This window comes from Pelodiscus sinensis, chromosome 2 (genome assembly GCF_049634645.1).
Source record: "Pelodiscus sinensis isolate JC-2024 chromosome 2, ASM4963464v1, whole genome shotgun sequence".
Classification (NCBI taxonomy): Eukaryota; Metazoa; Chordata; order Testudines; family Trionychidae; genus Pelodiscus; species Pelodiscus sinensis.
This window is the reverse complement of record NC_134712.1, coordinates 241611832-241638900: the sequence shown is the minus strand read 5'-3', so window position 1 is coordinate 241638900 and position 27069 is coordinate 241611832. Positions and strand designations below refer to the sequence as shown.

At 42.4% G+C, this 27069-nt stretch overlaps 1 protein-coding gene across 3 annotated transcripts; it reads left to right on the top strand.

Moving 5' to 3' along the window:
* The first annotated feature begins 5304 nt into the window (after positions 1 to 5304).
* On the top strand, positions 5305 to 24200 carry INSIG1 (insulin induced gene 1). Of its 3 annotated transcripts, XR_012902116.1 has the most exons (7): positions 5305 to 5526; positions 6116 to 6531; positions 12193 to 12317; positions 13937 to 14103; positions 14980 to 15079; positions 19314 to 20932; positions 20991 to 24066. XR_012902116.1 is itself a non-coding variant. In XM_075922767.1 (6 exons), exons 2-6 carry the CDS (start codon positions 6123 to 6125, stop codon positions 19446 to 19448), a joined length of 936 nt encoding a protein of 311 aa, XP_075778882.1. In that variant the 5' UTR covers positions 5305 to 5526; positions 6116 to 6122; the 3' UTR covers positions 19449 to 24066. The 3 variants fall into 3 exon arrangements, 2 of the variants coding, with proteins under 2 accessions (XP_075778882.1, XP_006129389.1); XM_075922767.1 differs by having other exon boundaries at positions 19314 to 24066; XM_006129327.4 differs by lacking the exons at positions 19314 to 20932; positions 20991 to 24066 and adding an exon at positions 24082 to 24200 and having other exon boundaries at positions 5314 to 5526.
* Positions 24201 to 27069: the final 2869 nt, after the last annotated feature.

Below are 27069 nucleotides of genomic sequence, written 5' to 3'. Positions count from 1 at the left end.
TTGTCTTTCATGGTGTTTCAATAAAGCTCCAAATCAACATTGTATAATGATTCATGGATACTGAACACACCCTAAATTACATGTATTTATTGCCACGCTCAGGTATATCAGTGTGCTTTAGATTGGCTATAAAAGCATTACAAGGAACAGTTCTGTGGGCCTCCTACACAATAAATGCCTACATGGATGAAACCCCGCAGTAGAACTACTGCTACAAAAAATAAACCAACAGATGCAATATGGAAGTGAAATCTGAGGCCCATTTTAACAAGTTTCTATGCTATTGTGATAGCACTTAAGTAGAAACCCAACATGTACAGTTCTGTAAATAATCTCTTGGGCCCAGGAAGTTCAGCAATAATGGCTGCAGAACAGCACTTGACCAGTTTCCCTACTAATCAATATACAGGAAGAATAATAAATTCTGGGAAGTAAAGTGTAAAAATATAATTAGGCAGTCCAGAAAGAATTCATAGTGCAACAAAAGAAACAAAAAAACCAGCAATTTTTTAAAAGTACATCAGAAGCAGGAAGCCTGCCAAACAGTGGAGACTCTCAATGATCAAGATGCTAATACAATCACCCCAAGCCCTGGTTTACAATAGGACTTTATTTCATAACCCCTCTGAGGTCGAATTTATAAGCAGAGCATCCACACTACCAAGCCCATTATTTCGAAATAATGGGTCATGGAATTCAAAGTCTATATTCCTGTTTCTCATCAGGAGTAATGCTAATTCTGAAATAGTTATATCAAAATAACAATAAAGTGGACATTCTGGTGCTACTATTTTTCAAAATAATTACTCCTCAGAGTAGTTCGAACTAATTACTCCCGAGTGCTTCCTGGGGCTCTAAGTCTGAGGTAGACCATCCACATTAATGAAGCCTGCCTTGGACTAATTTTGAGGCTTCCCAATAGTGTAGACATGCTAGTTCAAAATTGTTAAATCAGGAGTTATTAAGTCTCAGAGGGGTAGTTGTGTTAGTCAATGACTAAAAAAAACTTAAAAAACAACAATGGTCCTTCTGGTTAGTTTCTAAGGGTATGTCTAGACTACATGGCTATGTCAACGGAGCCATGTAAACTAGTTTACCCGGCATAGGCAAAGAAGTGGAGATTTAAATAATCCCTGCTTCATTAAAATAAACATGGCCACTGCGCTGTGTCGACGATCAGCTGATCTGGCACAGCACGGTAGTCTAGACGCGGATCGGTCAGCTGGGGAAACCTTTGCCGACCGATCCCTTATGCCTCGTAAACGAGGATTACAGGATCAGTCAGCAAAGGCTTCCCCAGCCAACTGATCTGCGTCTAGACTACCACGCTGTGCCGGATTAACTGATCGTTGGCACAGTGCGGCGGCCATGTTTATTTTAACGAAGCAGGGATTTAAATAATCCTATGCCGGGTAAACTAGTTTACATGGCTCCGTCGACGGAGCCATGTAGTCTAGACATACCCCAAGGTGCTATAGGACCATAGTTGTTTTTTTCAGGAGTTATTAAGTTGAACTTACTAATGTTGCCTGGGTAAGGATAATTAAAGCAATTGCTTGTTAAAATGGAGTCTCTTCAGATTCCATCTTGTTTTCTTTCTTCTTCCTTTGCTACTCTTTCCCGCCGAAACATTAAGTGCACACCGCACTTAGTTATGCACTCAGCTCAAAACTATGCACTAGGCACTCAAATGAGCTGCACACCACCCAGAAACTGTGCACCCCTCCCTCCTAGAACATTGCACACAGCACCATTCTGTGCACCCAACCCTTACCACCCTTTTCCCGCCTTGAAGAGTTTATAAGCCCTGACCAAAGAGGGGTTCGGGTTCGCCTCTGTCCGTCTGTACTATTATCTGTCAATCACTGTCTACCGTTTAGAAGTCCTGTCAATGTTTGTCTGTTTCCAGTGGTGCTCCATTTTGGTTCATGGATATTGGTACAAGGATTTAGCTCGAGTCGTGGTGAGATAGCCCATTTGATTGGTTGCTGGCTTCTGCCACATGGACTTGGACTTTATTACCATCATCCTTACCTACTGGATTGGGCTGTGAGTTGAAGGACTATCGAGTGCCAACTCCTGAAGGAACTTACCTTTTCCACTGGAGGCGAGGGCCCATCTATGGAGGACTCATTTGACTGGACTACACCCTGTCAGCGAGGGATGGCCTGCCGTCCTCCCCTAAGGCTTCACATTAGCCGCAGGGTAGAAGGTCGCAGGCCTCAATCGCCACCTCTGATATTGTAACGTATACCCCTTGGGATAGGGTGGGTTTATGTCATTGTTGTTGTTGTGCGTTTGACTTTTCAAAATATATGGTTTGGCCCTAAAAATTGGTCTCTCGCCTGATTTGTAGTTACCCAATCCAAGGGTGACTAGATACATAACACCAGGCAGAATCTGGCTTCGGGGGGGGGGAGGGGGGGCAACCTGCCTTAGGCCTTATGCTTTACTACAGGTTTTGGCTTCCACAATAATTGTTTACCTAAGTCCCCCAGGTAACACTAATTTCAAAATAGTTTCCTGTAAACGGGGCCATTTTGGAGAATCTAAATGAATTATTTGCATTCACTGCAAAGGATGTAAGGGAGATTTGCACACCCGAGCCACTCTTTTTCCAATTACAAATCTGAGGAACTGACCCAGACTGAGGTGTAAGAAGAGGAGGTTTTTTAAAAAACTGATAAACAGTAATAAGTCACCATGACCAAATGGTATTCACCCAAGAGCCCGCTGGGGCTCTTGTACATTTCAAAGGAGGAATGAGGAATTACACTTGCAGCCCCAGGCCAGTGGGAAGTCCCGCTGACTTCAGGTTGCACGCAGGCGTGCCAGCTTTGAAATAAAAAGAGTTCCTAGCAGGGGCTCTTGTGCATTTCAAAGAGGAAGCGCCCTCATGGAGCCCGGGATCAGTGGAGAACTCAGAGTCCCCCGCTGATCTCAGGCTCCATGTTGCACTCTCTATTTGAAATGCCACGCGGAGCCCGGGGTCATCTGGGGATTCCCTAGGTGACTGTGGGTTCCGCAGAAATGTCACGCAGAGCCCGGGATCAGCTGGAGTCCCCCGCTGACCCTGGGCTCCACTCAGCGCAGACGCTTTGAAACGCCACCTCAGCGTTTCAAAGCAGCAGCATCCCACAGATGAATGGTGCTGCACAGCTGAGCAGGAATCAGCTGTTCAGTGCTGCCCCTTTCAACTCTGCCTCAGCGTTTCATAGGGGCAGATCTGCATAGCTGATCCCAGGCTCAGCTGTGCTGCACTGCCCCTTTGAACACCGCCTCTGCATTTCAAAGTGGCAGCGCTGCACTGCTGAGCCCGGGCTCAACTGTGTTGTGCTGCCGCTCTGAAGTACCCCCTCTTCCCTCTTCCCTTTGCTGCCTCTATCTTATAGAGGCAGCAAGCGGGGAATCGACTAGTCGACCAGTCCTTAACACCCTTAATTTAAATGTGAAATTGAAGAACCACTAACTGTGACGTATTATTATAATGGTGTTGCACTACCCTCTCATTCGCACCTCTTGGCCTACACTCTGTTTATGGAGGCTCTTCAGTGACTCAACCTTCCGGTCAAGTCAGGCACAGTCTGTGTGCAAAATAAAGCGAAATCCTTCCAGGGTACCAGTCCAGCAGGGCCTCTCTTGATGCCCTCTTTAATGTCTTTTAGTTTGTTCCCAATCTGGAATAGACAGGGCTTCCTTCCTGGATGTAATGTTTTCACCCTCTCAGCACCTTTCTGGTAGTAGCCCTTTGGCTGAGTCACTATTGCCTAATTCCTTCACTTTCACTTTCCCTCTCCCCTTCCTGAGATGCCTCAAGATCCCCAAATTTTACCAAAATAGGGTATGTCTACACTAGTTCGTTAGTTCGAGCTAGGTAGGGTAATTAGGGCAAGCGGAGTTGCAAATGAAGCCTGGGATTTAAATATCCCGGGCTTCATTTGCATGTTCCCGGGCGCCGCCATTTTTAAATCCCCCTTAGTCCGAACTCCGTTCCCACGGCTACACGCGGCACGGAATAGGTAGTTCTAATTAAAGATCCTAATAGATGGTGCATAAACAAAGACCAAGCATTACTGTTCCTAATCCACTTAAAATCTCTTCCCCTCAAACATCCTAGCACAGCAGCACTTGAAAAATCCAAATAGGGACCTATGTCTTCCCATTTTTTAAACCTAGATTGCCTTCTAGATAGACAAGTTGTAGTCATTCTTTTACAACAAATGAATCTGTATCCAGATAACCTACATCTGTCATTTTGATGTTTTTAAATACAAGGCACTTACACATCTTTACATGGAAATTTTGCTATGGAACTTGTCTAGCTGATGTTGATTTTACATTATAGATGTGGCTTTTACAGATAAGTATTTGATTGAAATGAACAAAGCTGCCTAGTGAATTCTGACATATATTGCTTAATTTAAAACATTTTTAATAGAAAATAACTACATGCCTTAGACATTTTTGAAAATATCAATGCACTGCCTGTAGATTTTTCATCAGAATTTTGAGGGATTAGGGTTGAAAATGGGCAGGAATCATGTATGTTTTTCATTACTATTGCATTTGGCACATCAAGATCCAGGATTTCTCCACTGAAGTGAGAGTAACTACACTTCAGTTTTATTTAGTGAATCCAGTTTGAAAGCTCTGGGCAAAAAAAAAAAAGCTGCTCCAGGCTCATGGATTGCTCATGAACTTGGATTTTAAGAACAGAAGAGCCAGTTCTGAGGCTCTATCTACTCTGACCTCCTGCATAACACAGGCAACAGCTGCTGGGGGTCAGAGCAGGACAGGCTGTTTCACAGCTTCGCCACTGATAACTTTGCATACGGTGAATGAGGGCGAGAGTTGGAGCAATAGAAGCTGTCAGGGTTTATTACCAAGTGTGATGGGGACTAGCGCCCAGAAGGCAACAGGACCTATCTGTCCCCTTACCCCGTTAGGCGCACCAGACACTTGAGCATCCTGGTCCATTCTGGTCTTTATGGCATCTGCCCTGCCCAGCCCCTCAGGTGCCACGCGACCTCCCCACCACCCTTGGCCTCAGCCAGTTTAAGCCGGTTGCTTTTTCCGTTGGGACTGGCCCAGGAACGTTCGCTCCGTTCGTTGGGGACCCTTCACCCTCCCCGCCACGGCCGGGCGCACAGCGCGCGCTCTTCTCTTTCCCTGCCCCGCCCAGCCGCGCGCCAGCTCCTCCCGCCAGTCGGCCCTGAAGCTTCGCAGCTGTCAGCCGAGGAGGAAGGCGGCGGGTGGTGTGTCCCGCACGTCATATCGGCCGCCTGGCTCTCATTGGCTGCCGAGCCTCACCAGACCGAATGTTGTGCCCGGCGCCGCGCGGAGGCTCCCTCCCTTCCCCCCACCGCTCCGAGGGGAGGGGTAGGGGCCGGCGCTCCCTCTGCCTCCAGGGTAGGTCGGGAGCGGGTAACGTGACATCGAGGCTCGCTGCTTATAAACCTTTCCCCAGACCACTACAGCGGCCGGACGGGACAGGACCGGGAGGAAGCCCGAGCAGCGCCCCTGCAGGTGGGTGCCCAGCCGCGGCAGGCAGGGGACACAGCAGTCGCTGCGCTGGTCCCTGGTGGGGGGAGGCTGGGAAATGGGGATCCCTTCCCCCCCAGCGTGGCGGGCGCTACCACATACCTCTTGCCCTTGGCGGGCGGGCGCTGCCAGCCGTAGGCTGAGGGAGCCCGGGCCCCTGCAGGGACTGCGCTGCATGCACGGAGGGGCTTGGGACAGCGGGCGCCCCTGCTCCTAGAATAGCGCCCGCAGGTGGGAGAGGGGCCTAGGTAGGTTGTCATCCTGGGCTGAGAGGGGGAGTCGGGTTGACCGATGGATTGAGACGCGCCGGACAGGCTGCACTGTTTGACCTGCTCTTGGCCCTTCCATAGCCTTGTCACGCTCTAGCTGTAAAATGAGCGGGTGAGTGGTGGGGATCTAAATTTATTTGGGCTCCTCCAATGGTCGGTGTTCTACAAATGCTAGGCATATCTGCTTGGGAGTGTATGTACACATGCACACAAACACGCACACAAGTGCAGAGGATTTAGGCCTGAGTGACTGTCCCTGTTTGGGGACCCTAAAAGCCACTCTTTTCTCTCCATGTGCATGGTAGGACCCAGATGGTGAAGCCAATGCCCAGATTGGAGAACTGCAGCTGGAGCTGTTCCTGCACTGCTAGAGGAAGGCATAAAAACCAACTGGGGAAAACTGCTGTGGGACTAGCTGCCAGGGTGGGTGAGATGCTGAGCTCTTCTGTCTCAAGCTCCCCACGGACTCTGGTGGGTCATGGAACACGGACCCCTAGCACTTCCATTCTCAGAAGCAATACTAGTAGCAGCAACAGCAGCCTGAACTTGAACCAACATCTGGTGCAACGGAGCCTGGTGCTCTTTGCTGTGGGTGCTTTCATGGCACTGGTGTTGAACTTACTGCAGATACAGAGGAACGTGACCCTGTTCCCCGAGGAAGTTATTGCCACTATCTTCTCCTCTGCCTGGTGGGTGCCCCCTTGCTGTGGGACAGCAGCAGGTGAGTCCTGTAGTTGACTGGGAGGTGGTTTAGTCAGCAGCAGTGTGAGAAGGAGGGAACAGGCCCTAAGGATCTGTGATCTGCATGTTTTGGGGCTAGCCACACGTCACATGAATGTAGCTGATGTGAGTTGTGGGGAGAAGGGAGGGGGGGTTGGACTTGGTGCAGCTTTCCCCACATCAGGAGAAAACTAATTTCATATGTGGCACAAAGTACTCAAAGGTGATGTACTGCTTTTTCAAACTGCATTGACATGTATATGAGGTATTAATACTCAGTTCAGCTGGTCAGTATTTCAGCAGCTATGTGTTCTGAAGAAATAATTAGCCATTTCTCTACACACAGCTCTTCAGGGCTGATGCAATTTCTGCAGACTGTGGTGTTCAGAGTTTTTCTCCTGTGAGCCAAGAGATGCTCACACACCAGACAGCAAGTGGAGAATCAGGAGTATATCCTGAGTATCTTGTTTTCTGGCAGGCCTGTGAACAGTGCTAGGACCTAGTGCAGCAGCAGGCATGGCTCTCCTCACTGCTTGCTATATGATTGGTTCCCTCTGAAACTGGTGAGTCTGCAAGGTTCTGTTACTATTGGCTGCCTGAGTGAACAGGCCACAAACAGAATCAGAAACAAGGAAGTCACATGTCAGCGGGGGATGAGGAAAGCCTTTCTGGCTGCCTGCCCTGTTTTCTGCCTAGAGCTGTGCAACTGCCAACAGCCATAATCTCTGTTTATAATATTTGAGTACTTGCAAACAGCATAGTCTGTAACAAAACACACAATGAATATGAGGCCTTTGCTGTTCAATTGAAACAAATGGGCAGCTGACCTCGGTATTGTTACTAATAATCTTACATCTTGATACTGTACACTTGGTATATACAGGTGGCACTGGGGAAATGATTACAATGGAAATACCAGGTCAAATTTACAACAAATAAAATAAAGAAATGTTCCCATGGCCATTTTAAAACACAAATAGAAAAAAAATCTTAACTTAAACCTTCCCACATAGTATCTGCAATCCAAATGTTATAACGTTGTGTTAGTACATTAAAGTAAGAGTAAAATCTATAGTCTGGCTTGTGGAAACTGAGAATGCTATGGAAACCCCATAATCAGTGAAAAGGAATCCTGCCCTTCCGAGTTGTTTTGCTTGGCCTAGTAAAACGTGCAACATTAACAAAAAAAATCCCTTTTCAGCTCTGGCTGGAGATAAAGTTCTCAATCTTATTCTTGTAAGAACCCTGGAAATGCTGGAATTTTTTTTTAAACAGAGCATTTTTCTTTGTGAGTAAGTATACATAGAAAATTACATCATCACAGATAGACCTGAAGTCTTTTTCTTCAGGAGGACTAAATTGAAAACTTTCATTTGAGTTTTGTGTCCGCTGATCAGAGGATTATGGGAATCCATTTTTACCACACACCGACTTTAGTTCCTCTACCACTGTACACTAACATCTACCCAAAGATGTTAGAAAATACTGAATAGCTTGTATTGTTCTTTTAAACAAAAGCAAAGTTTAATAAGCTATCTAGTTTTAGCTGATCCTTAGTTGCTGCTGAGTAATTTTTAAGCAAAGACATTTGTTTGAAGCTGTAGCTCAGAGGACACCAACCAGTAGATTGGGATCTCCTGGTAGATCTTGGAACCTTTGACAGGTGATCCTGACAGGTTTGGCTGGGAGGCTATCAAGTGCTGGCATTTCATCTGCCCCTTTAGCACTGCTGTGCTGCTCCTGCTCTCTGCCTTGGAGTTGCCCTCCCCCCCCCTCCCCCCCCCCCCCGAGAGCCTCCTGCTTGCTGTACAGGGCATGGGAAGAGGAGGAGGAGGGGTGCCCCTCCCACCTTCTTGTACCCATCTCCACAGAGTGGGGTGGGAGCAGAGATGGAGAGAGTTTGCTGGCTGCTTTTGGAAGTGATGCAGGGCCAGGGTAGAGGTGATCCTGCCTTAGCCCTCAGAAGCCACCAGTGGTAAGCAGTGCCCAGCTGGAGCCTGCATTCTGAGCTCTGGCCCCAATCCTTAACCCCTCCTGCACCCCAAAATCCTGCCCTAGCCCTGAATCCCCCTGTACCCAACTCACTCCCAGAGCCTACACCCTAAACCCCCTCCTGCACTTCAACTCTCTGCCCCAGGTTCAGCTCTGAACCCCTCCCACACTCCAAATCCTTTAGCCCAAGATCAGCATCTGCACCCACTGCACCCCAACCCTTTGCTCCCAGCCTGATAAGTGAGTGAGGTTGCGAGAGGGAGCATAGTGAGCAGGGGTGGGGCCTCAGAGGTGGGAAGGAGGCAGGGCAAGGGTGTTTAGGTTTGAGAGAGATCCTAGAATTCACTTAAATTAATTTATCTCATGCCTCCTCTCCTAAAGTTGGAGACCACTGCTGTAGCCATTAATACTGTTTCCAAAGCAAAGTACTCTGCCTAAGAGTGAATATCCCAATAGACACCAAAGAGAAGACATCTTTTATCAGGCAATCTGATTCTCAATGTCAAAACTAGTTGCTGCCCTAATGGCATAGCTCATATAACATTCTAGAATAGTCTGAAATTCCAAGCTTGTATGTATCTCTTCTAGCTAGCTACAACTTTGAAGCTTAAGCACATGGCCAAGAACATGTGTGAAATGAGATCTAACAGTCCTTTCATAGTCAGAATAAATTCTGGAAATAAGAGGTGACTTCTACCTCTTCTAACATGTGGCCATGAAAAACAAGATGCCACCTAGAGTGAAATTGTCTGTAGTTACAATGGAATATAACTTTAATTGGTACAACTGTCAGCAGAATTTGACTCATTTAAGGCTTTATTCTGTTCCTGTTGAAGTTTGTAACAAAACTCTACCTAGAGTCAGTGTAAGGCCAAAAGGGACCACTGGATCATCTAGTTTGACCTCCTGTATATCACAGGGCAGCAGTACCTCCCACACACCAAGTCCAGTAACTGAAAAAGACCAAAGTCTTACAGCCTTCTGGAAATTATACTATTGTGTTCCTCAGACAGAGAATGAGGGCCCCGATTGCGTAAGTGCTCAAGGCTCCCACTATATCTGGCTCTAATCATTCCTGCTAATCTTAGCATGTCACTTGCACCTTCTGCTGCAAAGAATGGCAGTGACCTGGGGGGAGGGCGGAAATGTTCCATTTTTGCCTTTGATCTGGGGAAGAAAATTCCTTCCTGACCCCACATATGGCTGTCAATAAGAACAGCTATCCAAGCACCAGAGGAGAGAATGCTCTGTGCCATATGGAGTGGTCCCATCTCCAGTTGTGGTCCTCCCTGATGCTTTAGAAATGTGGTATTTAAAACCATCTTTCCGGCGTATATCTGATATCCAGAAGGGGGACAAATGAATGCCTGACGCTAGCAGGGGGTAGGCTAGAATGCTGAAGCCAAGACAAACTGGAAGTGCTGTTGAGCCTTCCCCCTTCTATCAAAAGCTATCTGGTCATAAAAATGCGCTCATGAATTTGACCAACTCTTAAAACAAAATAAATTGTTTGCATCTACTATTTTCTTGACCTGAATGGGAGCAGAAATGGGTCATTTATAATCCATCTAGTATTCGAATGTCACTCTTTCACAGGCTATCATAGACTCTTGTGTTGGTGGTTATATTGACTTGTTTAATGAATGGGTTGCATTGGGGAGTTTGCATTGAGTTGTATACGTGGTAAATCAACCTTTGAAGAATTGTGGCAATTGAGCCAAATAATCCATCTTGTTCTGGCTCCCTCCTATCACTGACTCATTACAACAAATGAAATTATTATATACAGATTAGGTATGCAATAAGGCTGGTAATTGGCTGTTAACTGTCACCGTGATCTAGTGCTTCTATATAGATGTAGTAGCTGAAAGTCCATACTATGGGTATGATTTGTAAAGTCGATTATAGCTAAGAACTAAGTGGCTAGTGATGGATCATGAATCTCAGTGGTGACTGAACCTGGTGATATTCTAAACAAAGTGTTCAACCATACTTGCCATTGTTCTCATCACTTCACACTTATTCAGACATTCTAGTCTTCAGAGTGACAACCTTGGAATTATTTTTATAGCTAGGGTGGGAGGCAAAGTTCTGCTCATGATTCAAGTCCAGACAGTATTTGTGCTCCTGATCAGGAATGTTAAAATACGGTTATAAAGTAAACCCTGTAACTGCAAAAATTTCAGTGGTTACACACAGAGGAGGGCAGTTGGTATCCCTGGAGCTGTTGTGCTCTGGCTCCTGCTTGTCCCTCCTGCACCCCACATTCTGCTACCTCTGATGCAGAGGGGAGGGCAGCTGGCTCTCCAGAGGCAAACTGTGTACCATGAGCCTACATGTAACCGTGAAGGCTAACCGATGAACCCAGGCTCATCAGTTAATCACGTACACAGTTACACTTTAACATCCCTAGTCATGAGTTGTAGTGACTTCAGTGGTCTTTGGATCCGGCCCAAACTCAAGCTGCCTATAACTCAGTCATGCCTATTCAGCTGTTACTGGATGGTGCCTTCGCTATTAGGGCTGTCAACATGTAGGCAAATACACGGTTAACCGTTAAGCCTAGGCTTATTGGTTAATCTTATTGACTACATGCACTTCTTTCCCCCTCCCCCTCCAGCTGCCTCTGTATCAAAGGCAGCAGAGGTGCGGGGGGAGCTGGTACACATGGGAATCTGGCTTTCAAGCCAGCCCCCCACACCTATCGGCTCATGCGAGCCACTCTGTGGGATGCTAGTGCAGCCTTTGTCTGCGTGAAGCTCGGATCCCCCGCAGGCAGGGGCTGCTGCTACCCCATGCTGCTGCCTCTGAATCAGAGGCAGCAGCACAGGGTGGTGGGTGCTCCCTGGGATTGAGGCCAGGAGTGCACTGGCTGCCAGTTCTGCCCCCAGTTCTGCCCCCAGGGACTATTGAATTGTCATGTAACCACTAAAATTCGATGTGGTTATACAACTATTCAATTAATCACTATCTAACCTCCCTATTCACTATTCTGAACTCTTGAAAGTAAAGGAATATTAGTCTTCACTGTTTAAATTTTCAGTAATGTTCTGAGTTGTGACCATTGTGTAACAGGTAATAGTCAGATGAAGCCATACAAAGTGACACACAAACTGTTCCTTCTCCTAAGAGCAAGTCCCCTGACTCTGGAGTAGTCCTCATTTCTATACCATCCTTACTTCTATGCTGCCTTTAGAGCTGGGTGGCCAAGGAACAGCTGTCTGGGTGCCCATCTCTGAAGGCAGAGCCATCACAAAAATCACCCAGAAAGAATCATGAGACTGCACTATATCTTACCATCCTTACTTCTGTGCTGCTGCAGCATTGCTTTCTAAGCTGGGTGCCCAGCTGGTAATCACTCTTCCCTGATTACTTCTTCGCTCCTTTCAGAGCTAGGCAAAGGTGGCAATACTGTGATCACTTTGCAATCACATTTTGGACAGGACCCCCAGTTTGAGAAATGCTGTAGACTTTTACCTATAGATTTCATGGGGAAACCAGATTTCAGTCCATTACATGTTTTTCAGACATGAATTTGGTAGTACCCCCATATATAAAATTACAAGTCTTTGCTTAGAAGGCTTTGCCATGCATTTTTATTTGCCAAATTAATGCAGAAATATTAATTGTGTAAATGCTATGTACAAGCTGTCTCCTTTCATTCTTACAGCTGTTGTTGGCCTGCTGTACCCCTGTATTGACAGCCATCTTGGAGAACCACACAAATTCAAGAGAGAATGGGCCAGTGTAATGCGATGCATAGCAGTTTTTGTTGGTATTAACCATGCAAGTGCTGTATCCTTGATCTAGTTTACTTTTTTGCATGTTTATTTAAATGTTTATTTATAATGAACCATGGTAGCAGTGGTTTGTCTTCCCATTCAATATTGAGTGACTTACACAGGTCAGACTTAATGCTGATGGAAGAGATGCGGTCATTAGGGATATGAACAACAAATGCTTATTGGATAGTCAACACATTAGTCAACTGGCTGCTTCTCCACATACATACATGCGCGCGCACACGCACACACACACACACACACACACACACACACACACACACACACACACACACACACTTTCTGATTCTATCAGAGGCAACAAGGGGAGGGAGAAGAGGAAAGGGTTCTTCAAAGCAGCAGTGCCGCATGGAGCCTTGGACCAGACCCTGGGCTCCATGCAGCGTTGCTGCTTTGAAACGCCATGTGCAGCCCCGAGTCTCCAGCTGGCCCAGGTTCCACGCAGTGTTTCAAAGTGGCAGCGCCATTTGGAGCCAAGGGTCAGGTGGGGACCTCTGCTGATCCCAGGCTTCATTCGGTGATGGTTCAGTGAGCACAGGGCCAGTGGGAACCGCTTGGGACCCCCCAATAGCCCCATGCAGTGCTTTCGCCTTTGGAGTATAGCAACAGCCCTAGGGCTGTTGCTGCACTTCAGAGGTGGAGGTGCCCTTATTGACTAATCAAATAGTCTATGCAAATTGACTATTCCATTAGCCAATTAATCTAAAGCTAAATTTAACATCCCTAGAGTTCATAACCTACACACGTTTTATAGCTATAACTTCAAGTATGCATTTGTAACAGATCATATTCTCCATCTGTCAAACTGTTTTCGAATGTGTGCCAGTTGAATCAATGTAACATTTGAACTAGAGATATGACCTTTTGGCTGCTATAATGGTTAATGCTCAAAGATTGGTTTCTCACCAATACTAACTGTAGTCTCAAATTGCTGGTAAAGGTTGAATCTCTAGTCAGCACCTAACTGGTGCTGAACCACCGAATTGCCAAACCACAGGAGGTCAATATTGTCTATCAACATTACCAAACACTTCCACTTCTTACTGGGCTCTTAGAAGACATTTAGAAGTAAATTAGAGCTATCAGGCACAGAACTCTGAGTCAGGACTGGTTGCTGTAGACCAACTTTATGGAACCATGGGAAACTTGGTCACACCCATGATAAGTAGATATCTGGCTAACTAAAATCATGCTGGACCACAGATGTTGCTGGACTAGAGAGGTTCAACCTGTATGGATGCTCATTCTATTGAAATTAAAATAGATACTATTTCAGCAGAAGACTTAAATCCACAGAAAGGAGGGAAAAGGTCTTAAAAGTTGTGGCCAATTTCAAAAAAAAAAATCCCCCTACATTGGGATTCCTTAATCTTTGGGTGCTTGGTATGAGTAGCTCAGGCCTGATGGTCACAGTTAAAAGCTCACAACTCCAACTGAAAGTCAATAGGGTCTCTGAAAATCATCTCCAAAGTCTCACTGAGCATCCAGAATCAATTGTCACTCTTAAATGGTCAACTTTAATATCTCATGTAGACAACAAGAAATAGAAGTTTGTTGCCACAAATTTTTTTCAAACAATCTGTAAGGAATTTTCCTTAACGGTCTTATCAGAAACTGGATTTTGCAAATAACATTCAACTCTCCTTGACTCTAGCAGCATTGTCACTGGGCCTTTGGTGGACATTTGATCGTTCAAGAAGTGGTCTTGGTCTTGGAATTACAATAGCCTTTCTAGCTACTCTGATCACCCAGTTTCTCGTATATAATGGTGTTTATCAGTAAGTACAACATTTCAAACTTAGCACTTAACTAACCTGACTTCTAGAGAATTTTTCTTTTTGTAAAATAGGGAAACTACAATAACTTGAAATTCAAAATTAAAATATTTTGTAACCTATATACACGAGTAATTTACCACTTCTGAACTAAGGGCAGTCCCTTAGCATGCTGTAATGCCACTGTCATGTGTCCTCTCATACAGAATCTAGGGATGTCAACGTGTAGATGACTACATGATTAACTGATAAGACTGGGCTCCGCTCCTGCGCTGCTGCCTCTGATAGAGACAGCAGTGCAGGGGCAGGCGAGAGCCGATATGCATGGGGAGCCAGATTTTAAGCTGGCTGTTCACGTGTGCCAGCTCCACATGCATGCACCTCATACAGAGGCAGTGGGGAGGGCAGGCAGGCGCCAGTCCTGGGGGTAGCTGGCTTAAAAGCCAGCTCCCCACAGCACCGGCTTCATAGTACCTCCTGCCCCCTCTCCATGCTGCTGCCACTATCAGGAAGCAGCGTGGGGAAGGGGAAGGAAAGGCTACCATGAAGCAGCCTCTGTCCATGGTGGGCCCTGGCTCGCCACAGACAGAGGCTGCTCCATGACAGCAGCCTCTGTCTATCTCCCCCCTCCTCCCTGTCACCCCTTCTGACCTTGAAGTGCCATTGACTAGCTCCACAGAGAAGGAATTGCTTAATCTTCTTTGGCTGGAAACTGACCTTAATCTAACATTGGATTTTTTAAAAGAGGAGGATTATGTCCTGCTATCACCACTTTGAGGCAGGGCTAAATTCCTCACACTATTATACTTCTATACAAGACACTATATTTCCACTTTTGTTGGGTTTTTTCTAATTTAATAACTTTTTTGTTTGCTTTAGGTATACATCACCTGATTTTCTTTACATCCGTTCTTGGCTACCATGTATATTTTTCTCAGGAGGCGTGACTGTAGGAAACATAGGAAGACAACTGGCTATGGTAACTATTGTATAATTGGCCTTTGGATGTTTAAAAGGGAAGATCTTTCATACATGTTTGTCCATGGAAATGGTGCCTGTGAGGACATCATAGTAAGCTGTACAAAGTCTCCTCTGAAGGACTGAAACTTGAGCCTAGAAATCTAGCATGTTGCCACTGAGAGAATTCTGTTACATTCATTAGTACTAGACTTTCTCCTTAATCAGAGTGCTTCCAGTGGCATTTTGAATCATGACTGGTTGCAAGCTTAATCAGAATCTTAATGTTGCAAAGTGCAGGACCACAGGAGTTATTCTCCAGTGACTATCTTCACACTTAAGTAGACAAGACCTTACGGAGAGAGGAGAGGAGGGATGGGAAGGGTGAAAAGTAGAAAGTTTGGAGAGGGAAAACTGCTCTTTTTAAAATTCAGTTTTTCATAAAAAGTTGCACTAGCTGGCTTTAGCTTCTTTAATCCTAGTATGAAAATGAATGCTGTCTCAATAACATGTGGTTCAAGGCCTACTCCTGTATAACTATAATTTCAAATATAAGGAGATAGTACATGCTGGATAATGATCTCATATACTTTATTCTTAAATAGATACCATAGAAACTTTATTTACAGCAATATTTAACAGTTAAAAGAAATTATCTTTTTCCTGTGGCTTGCACATCAGCTTAAAGCCTGCCTGTCAAATGAATTCTGACATTGTTGGTAGTCCTAATTAATACTGCACTGATTTGTCTTCTATCTCCTCAACCACAATTCCCTGGTCTTGGAAGCCTCCTTCAATTGACTATCTCCACTATCCTGCAATGCTGATGTGATTGAGGAGTATAACCTCTCCCAAAAGAAGGGAACAGGCTTTCAAGTACTTGAAATGTCAGGTTCAATGTTCAAGATTTCCCTGAAAGAGGAGGAGAAACTGTTGAATGGCATGTGGGCACTAAAAGGAGGTGAATTTCTAGTGTTATGTAGCTTATGTAACACAGCAGGCCTCTCATGCCTTTACCTCAGCTCTCAAGTCAGTGTTGGATAACTATTGTCTTGCTAGTGTGAACACGGTCATAGTTCAACATACCTGATAGTAGCCAGGCATACTAAGGTGTTGAACTTGACTGACCCCATCCATGCCTTTGGGACAGTAGTTTTCAACAGTGGCTTGCAGAAAAGTCAGATTAGGAAGATTGGAGAGAAGGGTCAAATAATGTCAAAAGGCCATAGGGCCTATTACTGACCTAATTAGGGAGTCTTGCAGAAAAGAGGGAGGTATAAAAAAAGTTGAGTGAAGGAGCATACTGGAGGTCACCTCCCTTCAGAATTTTGGGCACATTTTGAAGGTACTCGCTTATGACATCTGGTCCTGGGTCCCATGGTTATGTTCATGCTCTCAAACTTTTCAGTCAGTTCAGTATCAGTTTTCATTAATGATATTTTTAATCTCCAACCATTAATATAATTTTAAAAACCCAGTAACAATATAATCTGTTCCTTTCCGTTAGAATGACATGCTGAACACAACCCAGATAAGAAGAAATTAGTGTTTCTAGAGTGGTGCATGTAATGTATCTTTAGAGTGAGCATTCTAAAGCGCAAACAGAAAGATCTCTTCACTGTCTCCTTGCTTTAGATCCAAAATAGATCTTAAATTACTGAGTTGCAACTGGTACCTCCATAATAAAGGATATACAGCTGCTGTTCGTGTATATTTCATGCTGCATTGTGCAGCATTCTTATTAATGAGGAAGTTGTCTTTGTCCCCACCTCAAGTCTAGACAAATCAAACTGCTGCAGAAATCTGAGACCCTCCCTTCACACTGGTAACACTAAATTAGCAATGCTGACCAAATACAGAATTGGATGGGTTTTCCAGGAAGAATACCAGAATTAAAGTTCTACAAAGAAAGGGCAAAACTTGACAAAGGGGATGATGAGGAGTTACTGTAACAAATAAGAATCCTTTATTGCTATCATTACTAGAGATAACTGAAAAATAATGTTTTTTTGTGGAATAGAAACTTTCTGCATTAAACTTCAGATTTTTTTTTTAAAGAATTCATTTGCGTTGAGGAAAAAAAATCAAAACAGTTGTTCACCTGGAAAGTGTTTTCACTCCTCTCTTGCAAGGAAAAAGCAAAATTGTTCAATAGCCTTCTAGCAGGCAGGCAGCAAGCTGAAGGTTCCATTGTAGTTTTCCAAAAGTAGAATTTTTATGGAAATTTCTTCCTTTGAAAATATTGCACTTTGACTTTTTTGATAAAATGTGAAACTTTTTTTTTTTATGGGAAGGGATTTCCAGCCAGCTCTTACTATAATTTTGAAAAATCCATTATCACTAAAAGTTATAAGAAAATATGAATGGTTAAACTGAAAATGGAATTGTGTAACCTGTTCCATTAGATCTTCTCTAATGCTTTTTGGATGATCTGAAAAATCATTCAGTGATCCATCAGGTTTCTGTAAAAGAACCTAACAGATTTGTAAACAAGGGTGGGAGAAGATACACTATTGTAGTTTAAATTTAACCTGAACTAAATGGTTATTTTTATAACAACGTTCTCTACACTATAGCCACACAGTGAGCCAGTTGAAAGCTCTTGAAATCCTATAAATATGAGTGGTAGATGCTTTTTTAGAACTAATTAAAACAGGGGTGGGGAGCCTCAGGCCTGGGGCCAGATGCAGCCTCTGGCTTCCCTCTGGCTCTCCTCCCAGCATTAAGGAGCCTGCAGTGGTGCTCCAGTTTGGAGCACACAATCGAGTAGCCTGGGTCCCCAAGGCTCTGCTGTGCAAGAAGTGTCTTTCTCCTTCTCAGTCAGGGGCACGTCAGTGGGGGTTTGTTTGGGGGTCTTTTGCTTCACTTGTGTGTGTGCGCCCACCCCGTTTTTTTTCCTGTGGGTCAGTGGCCTCCAACCCAAAAAAGGTTTCCCCACCCCAATCTTAAAACAAAAAGCTGTACACTTAGGCTACGTCTAGATTGGCATGATTTTCCGCAAATGCTTTTAACAGAAAAGTTTTCCGTTAAAAGCATTTGAGGAAAAGAGCATCTAGATTGGCACAGACGCTTTTCCGCAATCTAGATGCTTTTTTGTGCAAAAAAGCCCCGATCACCATTTTCGCAATCAGGGCTTTTTTGCGCAAAACAAATCTGAGATGTCTACACTGGCCCTTTTGCACAAAAGGACTTTTGCCCGAACAGGAGCAGTATAGTATTTCCGCAAGAAGCACTGATTTCTTACATGAGATCGTCAGTGTTCTTGCAAAAATTCAAGCAGCTAGTGTAGACGACTGGCAAGTTTTTCCGCAAGAATAGCTGCTTTTGCTGAAAAAGTTGCCAGTCTAGACACAGCCTTAAAGAGTTCTTTCAGTGGAAGAAAAGTTGCCTTGTTTGCCATCTCTTGTAATCTGGAGCAATATGACGTTCATTAAATTGGCTTTGGCTTAGGGATGTGAAGGTTTAACCAGTAGGGGATGGGGCTGCTCCAGCTCTATGGGGGGCCCACAGGAGACAAGGGTGCTCCAGCATCCCAACCAGCACAGCTTCTGTCTCCACAGGCCTGGGCACCTCTGCTTGTAGCAGGGGAGTTGCCCTAGTCCACTCACCTGCCTCTAATTGGTTAAGAAGTTAAACAATCTGGGTTAGCCAATTAAATAGTATTTTACATCCCTTCTTTGGACACAACCTGGAGTTCGACCTGCTGAAGTGTATAACCCATCTGATTGTGCTGCCATCCATGTTGACACTATAAGGTCTTCTCCAGTAACCAGATTACTATAGTGTGTTTAAGAAAGCCATCTGTACATCTTATGTAAAAGTCTTCTCTTATAATTTTAAATAACAGGACTAGACTCCTCCCTATCTTAACATTCTGGATCAAAGGAGTGAGTGTTGAAATGGAGGCTTAATTCTCCACAGCATTGCATCTTTGCCTAGTCACAGCTAAGGGATTTGGTGTGTGTATAATTCTACCAAATCAGAAAGGTAGCCTCTTATGCCACTTTGCTTGTATATAAATGACTAGAGAAAGTTCACGACAATGCAGAATCAAGCCCAGTGCATGTAAGCCTTCAACTCGCTGTCAGAATTGTACCTTTCTACACTTCCTGATTGTACTGTGTAGCTTTTAGAAGCATGTCTTCTTTCTCTACCTCTGTATATATTTTTGGTCTGGTGAAGAACATAGTGTGAGGCTGCCCTAGTTTTCTGATTGTTATAATCTTCTGGAGTCCAGTATTTTAAATGTGTTCTAGTTACACATGGAGAACTTCATAGTGAGCAGAATACCTGAGACTGAGGCTACAACTACTCCTGATTTCTCTAAGACAGTAATATGGTTTCCAAATAGAAGCTACTGCTACCACCACCCCTGCCACATCTGGAGCTAAACAGTTAAGCATCGTGGATGGCAAAGTCTCCATTTTTGTATTGCTACCATGATTAGACAAAGAGATTAAGAAATAAAAATGCACCCTAGGTGTATTGTATTTGTTTGGCACCCTATAGCATCCAGATAAACTTGAAAAATGCAATGCAACAAAGTCTGTCATAATCCTATTCCATAGCATGTGACTTTTTTTTTTTTTAAACTTGCAACTAATGACTGAGTGAACTCCATGCCTTGCTGAAATTGATGGTAACAGTTTCCCCCTCTGGTTCATCCTTTGTTAAAAATAAATAAAACTTTGCTATACAACTGTTCTTCGTGAATTATTCACTTTTAAAATGCAAGTAGGAGACTGTCACAGCCTTAGATGGTGTCTGACTCTATAGAGTCTAAACAAATCCCCTTCATGGAGTTTGGGTGTATTGACAAATTAACACTTTGATTAGATTTCCCCTCAAACATCTCCTCTGGGCTTTGATGCTCCTCTGGTTCCTTCTACTGGACTACTGACTTCATACCTTAAGTTAATTCTAGAGATCTTGTATGGCCCCCTTTATATTTGATTGGGATAATGGAACCATGTGAGTCAGAAGAACTCCAGCATGATTACTGCCCTATAACAACATGGATGATTTCAATGTTGGCTCATTGAGGAAACAACTTGATTGTTGTGACTTAGCACATGATGTTCGTTATGAAACAAAGGTTGACTATCTTATAGTATTGTTGCTTGCTGCTTCTGTTGTGAGAAACTTCACTTCCTGTAATTAAGTGGACTCCTCCCTTTTTGTCTGTACTACTTAAAAGCATGGCTTTCTTTTTGCTCATCACACAGGTGTGCCTCTCTTTAGGACTGCCTTGCAACAGTAATGTGACCATATGATTAAGATTTCATGACTGTAGTTCCCTCTTAATAAGGCTTTCATAAACAGCTGTCTGTTCATTTATGGGAGGTAATAAAGGTACTTTTGCTCTCTCTCTTTTTTTTTGAGCAACACAAGTTATGACATCAGATACTTAATTTGATGGTAGCTGGTAAACTCCTAAAATACAGTAGGCCCTGGTTGTGCCAGTGAACACCTACCTGAGCCTTACCTTGAGAAACATTTGTACTGAGCAACCTTACAGGGCACCTGTTGCATCTTAATTTGGCAAGTAGCTAGGTAGAGCTAGAGACTAATCTCTAGCCCCCCACTCACACTTGACATTCCTCACTTAAAATCAACCTTCTAGAACAAATTCATCCCTGGCATAATAAAGTGCAATAGGAATTTTCAATAGGAATTTTCAGGCCTAACTTTGAACCCTCCCTTCAACCCCCCTCCCCATCCCCCCACTCCAGAAAAAAACCCCAAAGTGTGGACTCATGTACCGAGCTGGGCTGTTTAAAACATTTTCATTAGTCACCCTCTATCTCTCTCCACCAGTTTATTGAAGCTACTCTTGCTGTATCTTTTCACAAACCAAGATTATAAGCTTTCCTAGGTAGGGATTATATATTTGTATATATCTTTTCACAAACCAAGATTATAAGCTTTCCTAGGTAGGGATTATATATTTGTATAGCACCTAGCACAATGGGGCTCCCGCAACAGGAGTTTCTCAGTACTAGTGTAACTTGTCTGGGGCTATGTCTACCCTACAGACATTCTGGGATGCCAGAGGTGTCCCAGAAAAACTCTGCTGTGTCCAGGGAACCTGTCTGTTTTTTCGGATTAGTTTCTGAAAAAGTGGGCACATTCTTTTGGAAGCCTTGTTTTCCTCATTTTATGAGGAATAAGGGCTTTTCTGAAAGAGGAGGTTTTTCCCACATTTGGCCCTGTGTAAACAGGCCAAATATCAGAAAAGCATCTTTCAAAAAAAGAATCAGAGAAAGATACGCAAATTGAGAACCACTATTTGTGTATCTTTTTCCAAAAAATAATAGAGACTAGGAGAGCTTATTATACTTCCCACAAAATAACTTTAGGGCTCTTGTATCACTTTGTTGCAGCAAGTTAAGAATTATATGAGGAGGCTTTACTTCTGACTAAGGCTGTTAAATGTCACCCTAGAAAGCTGAATTCTATCCCAACATTTGCTACAGAGTTTGTAATGCTAAACAAGTCACCTAAACCAAACTTTTCTGAGGTGGCTATTTTTTTTTCCCCCCCTGGGAGCCCAGTTTTATTTGTGCCTTAATCTCTGTGCCTCAGTTCATCTATAAAATGGGGATATCATCCCCTCACCTGGGGATGCTGTAAAGATAAATGTATTAATATTTATGAAGTGCTCAGATGAACATTTAAAAAAAAAAAAGCCTGTGAGGAAATGAAGAATTCTGTATTCCATATAGGACTTAGATTATGTGCAGTAATTAAGGCCTGGGGCTACACATTGAGTGATGAAAGTAAAAAGAAATATTGAATCACTACCTGCTAAATGAACACACACAGTCTAATGCACTGAATAAAGCAGGGATCTGATGGGAAATAAATGTGATCATGTAAAGACTATTATTATGAATACACAGAAGGAGAATGTTAATTTTGGCACTTTCTAATTTGAATGCTTTACTTTGCAGTACTAATTATTTTTGTGTGTGATTTTTTTATAATGTGTTATCTAACACTTCTGACTGTTACAGGTGAAATCAGTAGTGCTTTGAGGGTACAATTATTTTGAAATAACTGATGTTTCTAAATAACAATGCAAGCATCTACACAGCAATTCCGTTATTTCAAAATAATGGATGGCTTATTCTAGCTTCTGTAAACCTCATTCCACAAGGAATAATGCCTATTTCGAAATAGCTGTAGTGTGGACACTCCATGGCTGCCATTTCAAAATAGCTCCTCCCTAGGGCTATTCAGAGTAATTACTCCCTAGTGCTTCCTGTGGCTCTAAATTGAGGTAGCGTGTCCACATTAGGGGAGCTGGTCTCAGACTAATTTTGAGGCTTCCCTGTAGTATAGATGCGCTATTTCAAAATAAGCTGTTTTGGAGTATTTCAGAATAGCTTATTCCAAAATAAGTGTGCAGTGTAGACGTACCCTCAGCTTGCTTAGTCTCTGTAATAGATGCCCCTTAAAGTACCCTGCTTGAAGCATAATCCTTCTGCTTATAGTATCAGTTAATTTGGGCCATAAAGGAGAAGACTGCATAAATTATAAACAACTTCCAAATTCAACCTTGATTCCTTTCACAAAGATATGTCCATTTTCAACACTGTCATCCTGGCTGTACCTTTGTGTCTCTTTAAAACTGCTTGGATTTTAATATTCCTTAATTACTGTCTGGAAATACTTCACATTATGTGAGAATAATAGCTTTAAGAACTCTTGTCCAACTAGAATAGTAGGGAACCACACTAGTAACCCTTTGGTTATATCTTCTGGAGTTTTATTTCACAAACTTGGATCTATCCTCTATTCCTTGCAATTCCAAAACTTCCATGGACTGCACTGTTCTGGATGGGCAAGCAGTACAACACGTAGGGCCCTGTAGTATATGGTATTAATATGCAGATTAACTGAACTAGCAGGTAATCAGGTTTAGATATCAATGCCCAATCTAATCCTTTTAAGACAAACCAGTTGTGAAGTGCAAACCATGTCAGAATCTTCCAAGGATTTTTTTTTCATTTTCATACAAAGGCTTTGCCCTGAAAATTATATTGCTTCTTGGCACAAATGTTAGGTTACAAAACAGCCGTGCATGACCAATTTCAATATAGTTTAACATTTGGATGCTAATAGATTCTAAAGAAAACAGTAAGAAGATTTTAGGAAAAAATTGGAGTGTCTGCAACAAATGCGAGCTAGTGTTGGAACACTACAATATTAAAATAAATCAGTTTTGACAATGAGCAATTGATGTAGACAGTTAATGTCAGAATAATGTGATTCATAAAAATGAGCACACTTAACTGAGAACAAAAGCAAATTTGGTGCTTTATTTTAGTCTTCAATAGAAAATCATTTCCGCCCAATTCATTATATGGATAGTTCCATAGTACATTTTTAGATTGTAATATGTGGGTTCAGTTCTGGAAAACACTGTTAGAGTAGTAGGGGTTAAGTGCATGGTAGATGCTTAAAGGTACATACTTAAAGTTGAAGCAAAAGGGTTTTCCTGAAGTAAAGATGGATGTGCTTCTCCAAGATTGGGGTCTGCATGACACATAATGTTGTATTAAAACTGATGAAAGTTCATTGAGCTGGACTTATACTCTGCTCAAAGTTCTGAAGTATTAAAAGTCTATTAATTGTTTGGGGAGCTTATTCTAAATGCTACTCATTAAATCTAATTTTGTAAGCATTAATATGTAGAGCTAATAGTTTAGGGCTATGGATGAAAACTTTCTGTGCAAAGAGAAAAATACCATTCCCATTTTCAGATTGTGAAGTGCCTTGTTTAAAAAGTCTCATAGCACATCACAAGCAGAGCTCAGATTAGAACCCAAGTGTTCTAAACTCCCAGGCCTATAACCCATATACTGGTCCAGATTTGTTCAAGTTATTTCAATAATTTCTAAAAATACTGGAAACATTGAGTACTGTAATGTACACCTCACTAGCTAATGTATGTCATAATAAAATGCAGTACAGTGTACTGTATTAATCACTTTTTTCTTTTTGTTTTTTTAACCACAGGGTATCCCTGAGAAACCACACACTGATTAGATCCTTGGAGCAAAAGACATGGTGCCAGTATGAAAACAAAATTAAGAAGATGTGTTCTTATTTTTGACTGAGGATTATTTTTTCTAAATCTCTATGGGCGCACTGCACAAGTGACTTGTGAAAAATATTAATCCATTTTAGAATAGCCATGTGAAATGAAATGCTTATCTTGAAATCTTACCTTGATTTACTGCATAAGTATTTGTGCTGGCTGTTCCCTGGAAGAATTTCATGTCAAGTTATATACAGCAGTTCTGGCTAGGTGGCAATTTTCCAATTACCAGATTCCAATTTAAGTTATTGAAGCAGCTGCCATATTTCAAAGCCTTGAAACTAAAATTTAATTACAAGCTCTTGTATCAGTGCCCAAAGGAAGTAGATTGATGGTGCTTTAAAAAAGATGAAGTGAGGTTTAATAGGAATAGTATTTATCTAAATCTTTTTTTAAAGGGGTTGTTTAAAAATAAGCGATCTAAATTAAATCAAAAGCATTAATGCAATGCTTTGAGTTATATGAAGGAATCATGCCCATATTTGTAATGCTGCACTGCATATTTGAAGTAACTTAGTATAGAATCTATAACTCACTTCATAACACTAGGTGAATACTATAGACAATCTTGTTTCATGTAGTTTGCTTTAAACAGCTAAAATTTGTAAATGAAATTTTTACAGTTTCATTCCAGCTCATCTGTCTATCTAATAACCTTATGTGTATGCTTGCCAAAATAGGGCCAAAATCTGGCCCCAATTCCATAAGGTACTTTAAGCATGCTTGCTTGAAGTTTGGTATATACCTCAGTATTTTACTGGATCTGGGCCTCAGGTATGCTGAGTGCCTGCAGTCCCTCTATTACTAGTGAGAATTGCAAGTGCTCAGAATTTGGCCTCCATCTTCCATTAAAATTAATAAGAAATACTTGCATTTATTTCCTTGGAAATTGAATCAGGCCCTAATAAGCAGATGATGAGCCTCATCTTGCTTCCACTCAGAGTTTTGACTGAACTCAATGGAAGCAGAAGCAATCTAGAATTGTCCTTACTGTTTAATAAATGAAACATCGTTACTAGGTTCTTTCTCAGTTCAATTTTAGGAGAGATCGTTACTTTATTTTTTCACAATCCTATAAAACTTGCAATCTGTGATTGCCTTGTAAAAAATAGTGCTTATGTCACTACATTAAACATTTGGTGTTTCTAAATATTTAGTTCTAGGGAGCACAATGTATACATTTAATAGCTTAGACCACAGTAGACTTTAAATAGCAAGTATTAGGTCTTGAAATTAAAGTGCAATGTACAGTAAAATCTGAGCCTCATATTCTCTTCAATATTCATTATTTCTTATGAGATATTATAGAGAATGGTTCTTGAATTCATTTCAATGCTGCATGGAGGAACAATTCAGCAATAATTTAGCTAGCAGAGTTAGCTTATTGTTGTCCCCCCCCCCCATCTTTGAATCCAAACTTTTAGAAATACTCCAGTTTTGTGGTTATGATGTGTGTGTACATTTATCAATTTGCCTTTTGTATTATGCATTTTTGTTCATTTCCAGTCTTATGTAGCCTTAGATCTAGCCTATGACATCTGTTTAGAGGCTGAGCAATCAGCAAAAGAGACATTGAGACTAAATATCAGTGTTTGTAATTTTTTGAGGGAAATAGTAATACTTTGATGCAGAATTCAAAATCCTGAATTTGAGAGGTAGGGAGTAAACAAAAGTAAAAGACTAGCACACAGGCTGTCTGAAACTGAGCCCAGTTCTGATCTTGCTTTAGTCAGTGTAAATCAGTAACTACGGTTGCTTCAATGGAGTATCAGTGGTATAAGGCCTCCTACTGCAAACCTTTATAATGGAAATAGCTGTTGATAAGGATAATCATTTTAGGTGCAATAGGACACTGAGAAATGTATGTGCATATGTGCTTTCAAGATCAAGGCCTAAGATCAGGATAAAATGGCTGTGTGCACTATTTGGAAAAATCTGTTAAGTTGAAATAAATGTTACCAGTGTACATGCCTAAATAACCAGATGTGGTTAAAGGGAACAATGAGTTGTAAATATTTGATCAAGACAGCAGTAAGTATTTAAGATGTATTTCTAAAAGACAAACTAAATCTGTATGTGTTAGAAATAATGCAGCCAAAAATGTAAGTAAAAAGTTCAGTTTTGCCAATACTTCTAAGTATATTAACCAAAGTGACCAGTTGTGGGAGAGTGAATGAAATTTGCACTATTCAGGATTTGAACACTTAAATTCTCTTTCTTACTGATAAGTTTTCAGCAGCGTGTTTGGTTTTACCTTTTTACTATTAAAGGTTTAAGACCAAGTAACTTATTTTTGTGGATTTTCTTTAAGAAAAGCGTATTAAATGTGAACAACCTGGCTAGTCATTCAGTCATGAATTGTGATGGGCAGCAAGTACTACATCTAACACACAGTTTTTAAAATTTAAATGAAATATTGAGGCAGTTGGCTTTTAAAAATAAAATGAACTGTAGTTGAGTGCTCAACTACTCACTTTCCCACTGTCTCTGTATGAGAGGCAGCAGAGGGGGAATAGGAGCCAGTGCCGGGTGGCCTATGAGCTACCCTTGCTGCAGCTCTGCATTTTAAATGTAGTAAGAGCCACCCGACTCTTACTACATTTAAAATGCAGAGCCGCAGCAGTCCCAGCTTGGTCCTGGTCACGCCAGTCCGGATCTAGCCCCGCTACAGCTCTGCAGTTTAAATGTAGGAGCCAGGCTGCCAGCACACCTGGCTCCTACTACATTAAAACTTCAGAGCCACAGTGAGGGTTGCTCCTGGAGTGATACAAGCCAGGACAGAACACCCTTTTTTTATAATTGTATAAATTATTATACAATTTTGTATCATTTGTATAATAATGATACAAATTATATTGACTACACAATTAGTCAGTTACCCGCCTCTTAACATTCTTAGTAGGGTG